This window comes from Aplysia californica, unplaced genomic scaffold, assembly GCF_000002075.1.
Source record: "Aplysia californica isolate F4 #8 unplaced genomic scaffold, AplCal3.0 scaffold00221, whole genome shotgun sequence".
NCBI lineage: Eukaryota > Metazoa > Mollusca > Gastropoda > Aplysiida > Aplysiidae > Aplysia > Aplysia californica.
This window is the reverse complement of record NW_004797491.1, coordinates 575,148-582,210: the sequence shown is the minus strand read 5'-3', so window position 1 is coordinate 582,210 and position 7,063 is coordinate 575,148. Positions and strand designations below refer to the sequence as shown.

Genomic DNA, 7,063 nt, shown 5'->3' with positions numbered 1-7,063 from the left:
AGGAGGATGAGGAGGAGGAGGAGGAAGAGGAGGAGGAGAATGAAGCGAGGAGAAAAGGGGGAGAAAAGGGTGGGGAAAAGAGGGGGGGGGGCGGGTTGATCTCCCAAATCACCGTATTGTAGTGTTGGGGATATATCTAAACTGTTATCAGCTCTTGGCTTATTGCTGTACACGTGTGCTCAACCCACTGCTGTGTACTATGCTTAGCCGAGGAACACATGGCGCCAAAAAAGTCAATACACTCTGTGGTTCACAACGACACTGCCAGGTCGATATGAGGGGAGATCGGTGGCACAGACGCAGAACACACTCTTTCCATCGTGTGAGATCGTTTGATTTTTAAACCATTCACTAAAAAGCATATAATACGATATTGCAAACACATAATACAAACTAGATCTGTTTGCTTTCTCTTTTCTTTTTTTTTGCTCTGTTTTTTTCTCGGGAATACTTTTTTGTTTTGGTGTTCGTTTTGTTTTATTTTGTTTTGAGCAATGCAACTCTCCCTTAGTTAGCCCATTTCAAAGAGAATTGAAGACTAAATAGAATTTTTTTAAACTTATAAATAACAACAAACAGTGGCATCAATGAAAGGGGAAGCAAGTTCGTTTGTCACCGTTGCGATTTTTGTTTTATCATAACACACTTCCTCAATTCTGACACATGTAATACGTGCATTACAAAGTAAAAAAAAAAAAAAGAAGAAGCATTCACATATCTTTCGTATCCCCCCCCCCCCCCCCCCACACACACACACACTAGAGCCTATAGTAATCAGAATGCCGATTAGTGGACACATAATGGTAGCAGGGCTGGATTAAACAGGTGAGATTCCTGGGGGCCGCTTGGGAGGGAGGCCCCCTTTCCAACTCTCCCTTACTACATACACCACAGACTAGTAACCTAAATCCATATACATGTATAAATAGGACACTTTTAGTTAGAAAATACTGAACGGGGACTATTCTTCCATTTTAAAAAATATGATATGTAATGCATAAACACCTAATGAAAATGAAATGAGCATTAGTTGTTTTTATACAATTTATTTTCGCAGAGAAATTCTGTTAAAATTATTAATTTTTTAATGAAAAAGTAGAGTATAACTAATTATTTAAATGTTGTTGTTGTTGTTGTTGTTGTTGTTGTTGTTGCTGTTGTTGTTGTTGTTGTTATTGTTACTGATCCAGCAGCATCTGAGTGCTAACTCTTCTGCATGATGCCATTCTGCAATAGGTGCATGTCTGTTCTAATTGTATTTACATGTAGTTCAAATCAGAGAATCGATGGAGTTATAGCCATAACAGTCCACTTTTCTCGAGTTTCGTGCGGCAAAGTCACTGATGATATCACTGAAACTGAAGCCCAATTCACGCAGCATTTCTGACTAGATACTACACTATGTTGGCGAGAAGCCCCTTCTGGGTGGATGGCCCAGGACTTGTCCTCCTACCCCCCCCCCCCTCCCCCTTCCCCGTTTGTCTGTTTATGTTTATGAAACCTGTATCCGTGATTAATTTTATTTGTCTTAGAATAAGAATAATGAATTATTTCTTAACTGAATTTTGATGTTCATTTTCCTATTTTCTTTTCGTCAGCCAAGATATGCAACAAGATTGTGACGTTCGCTTTTGGTATGCCGATGTTTTGGAAATTCTCCACGGGAAGGAATCAGAACTGTCTCCTCGAGAAGCGTCTATGATGAAAAAAGTTGAGCTCATGATGGAGCGAGTGCAGTACGGGGAGAGTCCTTATGTGCCGTGTTCTCTGCTCCTCACCTACGGATCCATCCTTGTACCAAAGCAAAAGCTGAACATTGTTCTCAATACTATTAAAAATACCGAGGACGGAGCAGAGATTTCTGAGGAAGACATTCAGGCTACAAAATCAAAACGAGAAGGGGAAAACAAAGAGGAAGAAGGTGAGGACAGGCAGAATAAAGGACGCGAGACAAATAATGGCGGCCGTGGGGTTGAAACGCCTCTTCATGAACTGGAAGACACTGGCGGGGTAGTCATCTTCTATGAGGATGACGATGAAGAAGAGGAGAGTAAGGATGACAAGGCACATGAAGACAAAGAAGAGATTAAAACAGATCCGGACAAGGAAAAAGTTGAAGAGGAAGAAAAGGAGATGGTCATCTTCTATGAGGATGACAATGAAGAAGAGGAGAGTAATGATAAATATGGTATAGGTAATTCCAAGGCGCATGAAGACAAAGAAGAGATTAAAACAGATCCGGGTACGGAAAAAGTTGAAGAGGAAGAAAAGGAGATGGTCATCTTCTATGAGGATGACAATAAAGAAGAGGAGAGAAATGGTGACAGTGGTATAGATAATTCCAAGACGCAGGAAGACAAAGAAGAGAATAAAAAAGATCCGGGCAAGAAAAACGTTGAAGAGGAAGAAAAGGAGACGGTCATCTTCTATGAGGATGATAACAAAGAAGAAGAGAGAAATGTTGACAGTGGTATAGATAATTCCAAGAGGCACGAAGATAAAGAAGAAAATAAAAAAGATCCGGTCAAGAAAAACGTTGAAGAGGAAGAAAAGAAGACGCCAGATAGAAATGATGAAGATACACCAGACGTTAGGAATGTGCCCAGGGTAGACGAGGACAAAGAGGAGGTAAGAAAAACAGATGGACTTAAAAAAGCAATTGAAGATGAAAAAGAGGAAAAGACGGAGGAAAACGTGATAGATGCACTTGATGATAACGAGCCAGAAGAAGACGAAGACACCTTAGACGAAAATACACTGGAAGAGGAAGACGATCTAGATGAGGATCAAGATGAGGATATTGATGATTCAGATGAGAACGACGATGAAATTGAAAAGGTGGATTCAAAAAATGATTCCAAGCCTTCAAAACTTGGCGAAATCCCCCCTGGGAAAACAGTTGTTCAAGGAAACGATAAATTTACCCGTAAGAATCTATATAATTCACCCACATCTAAGGACATCTACAGGAAACTGTGTCGCACAATAAATACTTCTAAAGCCAAGTCCATCCAAACGTCGGTTCATTTTTGCCAGTATTGTAACATTCTTCTTGGTGTGTGTGATAAAGATGGCACAGCCCACAATGAGACTCGGAGTTTATTAGCTGATAATGCTCCTGAACCCCAGGTCACTGATAAGAAAGAAATTCTTGTTGATACTGCAGCAGAAGACGATAAATATGTGTCCGCCGAAGAAACACAAGCGCATAACACAAACCCTGAAGATAACGCACAAACCAATAGCGAGAGCACCGAAGAGTCACCGCACGCTCCCGATCCTGAAGACTCCAAAAATATGGCAAGTGACGATACCGTGTCAAAAACCGACATGGACGTTAAAGGCTCGAAAGAAGACGAAAAAGAAGATGAACACTCGGATAGTCCAGCAGAAGACGATAAATATGTGCCCCCCGAAGAATCACAAGCGCAAAACACAAACCCTGAAAATAGCGAGCAAACCAGTAGCGACAGCACCGAAGAATCAACGCACGCTACCGATCCTGAAGGCTCAAAAAATATGGAAAGTGACGATGCCGTGTCGAAAAAAGGCATGGGCATTGAAGGCTCGAGGGGAGCTGTAAAAGAAGATGAAGATGATAACACAAACGCTGAAAATAAAAAGCAAACCAATAGCGAGAGCACCGAAAATGCAGCGCACGCTTTTGATCCCGAAGACTCCAAAAACATGGAAAGTGACGAGACCGGGTCGAAAACTCACATGGAAGTTGAAGGCTCGAGGGAAGACGTAAAAGAAGATGAACACGCAGATGAAGCAGCGCAGAAAACAAACTATATTCACACAGATTTGCGGCCTGTTGGAGACGTGACGCACCCGGGAGAACAAAAGGAAACTGTCACTGACAGCTCAGACGAGGATATGACCACACACGCAAGCAGCTCTGATCAGGAAAACGAGAGCAACAATATGCCTCAAGTTACATTAAGTGACGTGACAATTGAGTCTGAAGTCTTTGATACGGAAAACGTAGACAATACATTCGATAAATCACCAATAGAAAATGAATCAAGTCATTCTGATCCTGTTCTTGATTCACATGTACACGTTGCTACTCCGAAAGTTGACCAGGAAGAACGCAAAAAAACTCCCGATGCTGATAAAGAAACCGCTTCTGATGAACAGTCAGTCCGCAGTAGGAGGGACATAGAAGCTTTAGAACAATTGCTACACGCGAAAGAATCGGAACAAGTCTCCAGGATACAAAATTTGGAACTTATGATAGTCAAGCTGGAAAATAAAATTCTATCTCAAAGTTTGGATAAACAAGAAGATTCTACAGCATTTGCTCAACTGGAAAACCACATTCTAAAACTCGAAAATGAACTTCTAAAACTCAACCAAAGCTACCAGAAACTAAGCGATTCTCACGAGGCCTTAAAATCCAACTCGAGGGGAAAGTATTCGTTTAAAGAACTAGAATATGTACAAAGTATGAGCCCCTTAAGACCAAAATACCCAGCTATAGCAGACAACGGAAGCAAGGAACTTATAACACAACAGAAAGCAAAACTTGGCGAGCTCTCACGGCAGCTGATGAACCAGTCCGAGTTGGTTCAAAAACTCATGAGCAGATCTACCGATTTGGAAGCTCAAAACCAGAAATTGTTCCAATTTATGATGAATCAAACAGCTCTGATATCCCAGATAATGACACAAATGCAAGTACTGAATGAAGAAAACTTGCACGCAAAACTACAAGCAGAAGGGTTTAAGTCTCAGATTACATTATTGAAAGAGTCGCAAGAGAATATCAAACATTATCACGCAGCATCGGCTACTTTTGGACACGATATTCCTGATCCGAGCTCCGGAAATTACCAATCTTTTCCAAAGTGTGGAGGAAAACCATCGTCTACACTATCAGCATTTAGAAAGATATTGTCAAGCGGGCTTCCCACGGCGAAACCACCCCCACCTACACATTTTCATAAACTTTCATGTAAAACTGAAGATCGTGCTATCTTATGCCTTTGGGGTTCCATAATTGTTCTTAACTGTGTCCCCTTCCATTCAGTCTGGTGGTCACCTTGTGTTAAGGTCAAAGATTCACATTTTCTGGATGTAGAAAACAGCATTTATTTGAAGGTAATGGATACGAAACAAACGCGAGAAGCAAGAGGCGAAGGCACGCTAAGGATGGGAACCGCGTCTCAGAAAGATGGTTTCAGCTGCTACTCAAAAAGTGATACCAATAAGGAGAAAAACAGAAGTGGGGATGTTCCGATAGGCGTTGCTGACTGTGCCGAAATTATCCAAGCAACCAATAAGGCTGCAGACGGCCACAAAAAGTTAGGCTGCAAGGAAGAGGCTGGTGGGTGTAGCCCGGGTACAGAGGACAAGCCTCCTTCGGTTGCTTCGCCGCTCGGGGTGGACGAGAAAATGGAAAGACCAAGTCACAAGACAAATTTGGACGACCAGACAAAACCCCCTCCCGAGCAAAACAAAGAAGATGCAAAGACAATGAAGGAAAGAAAGAAAGCAGCAGCTGAGGCGAAAGCAATCCATGAGGCCATCACCAGGAAAATCTTGTATGAATCAAAGGACGACCATACAGCAAAAGGTGCGTAGTTTACGATGCGCTAGTTCAACTGGCTCACGGCATCACTCGTTTTTATTTTTTGTTTTGTTTGTTGTTGTTGTTTGGGTTTTTATGGGAGGGGGGGGATATTTTTTGTTGTTGTTCGTTTGAGGTTGTTTTTTTTTTCAGTGGTAACAAAAATCCATCAAATCTTAGCCAGTCCATGTTGTCTATAATCAAACTGTAAATTCATTGTTTGGATCCTTCATTTCTAGTTTGTTTGATATTGATTTCATGTAAATAGATGAAACCGGAGTGGAGTTATCGTGAAGTTTGGAGTGCTGCAAACTTAGATGTCAAGACTGGATGCGAACAACGGAGAAGCAGCGATCCGTGTACTGGTGGTTAGAAGAATCAACAGTAGAAAAATATCCCCAGTAAGATAACTATAAATCCAAGAACATCATAACAGAAATAACACCAATAACATCGAAGCAAAGTAATTAAAGCTACAACAAACCTAATTACTATATGAACAGTGACAACAGAATGAGGGAATCATTGCCAAGATTACCATCATCAATGAATATCACGTAATAAAAGTCAGATGATTTCTTAAATTCTTTCTCAAAGCGTTCTTTATCAAAACACTGCACTATTTCTCTGTATGATATGCTGTACTCAACTCACAGATTTTCCCTACCTTCTTGACTCATAATATATTAAAAAGACAGTAATTAACGTGGATATAAACAGTTCTGCCTCCCCCCCCCCAAAAAAAAAAACTCCCAATAAAATAATTTTTTAAAAAAAGTACAAGGTCATATAATGAGCGGGCAGTAACGCTGGCTGTCACTGTCAGTTGACCTACTCATTCTGAAGTAAACAGATTCTGCTCCAGAAAATATGGTGAACTTCTGGTTAAGTATTTTACACTCATGAAAATCTGACAATACCCCGGTACATACAAATGCTGAGATGAGAGGTATGAGCTCATTTGGACCTGTACAAAGGTCAGACTGGAAACCCAGTGTGAGAGCAAGTCATCCAAATTCAAAGGGCTGGGTCAGTGAAGGTACTGAAAATGAAAGTTTTGTCTCTGCCTGTGCTAAAGCTGTCGCTGAACTAGATCTATACTTCGTGTATTGTTTAATTTGAACGTGTGATTTATGTTGCCCGTCAGGTTCAGACGTTGAATAAAACCACTTGATCCAACTTGAAACGTGTCTCAGTTTCTCTTTCTGCTCTGCTTTGATTTGAGCTAAAACTGTCTCATCTCGAATGTTTCACTTCTCTCACCAATAATTTTCTTTTTGACCTCTCGTTATTTATCTCGTTATTTATCTGATCTCTTTTTCATTATATTATATATCTCATATTTCCAGCTCGTCTCTCTCTCTCTCTCTCTCTCTCTCTCTCTCTCTCTCTCTCTCTCTCTCACACACACACACACACATACATAAGTATAGTATATGCGAGTATGGAATTATTCATTCACAGGAGTAGACCATTGGTATGATTCAG

The 7,063-nt window shown here is 40.9% G+C and overlaps 1 protein-coding gene across 1 annotated transcript in view; it reads left to right on the top strand.

The window, feature by feature from the left end:
• Nucleotides 1–7,063, top strand: part of LOC101849539 — a 16,502-nt gene that overhangs the window by 2,160 nt on the left and 7,279 nt on the right. The window contains exon 2 of the mRNA XM_005099672.2: nt 1,599–5,581. Coding sequence (XP_005099729.1) covers nt 1,599–5,581 — 3,983 coding nt within the window. The remainder of the gene's footprint in view (nt 1–1,598; nt 5,582–7,063) is intronic.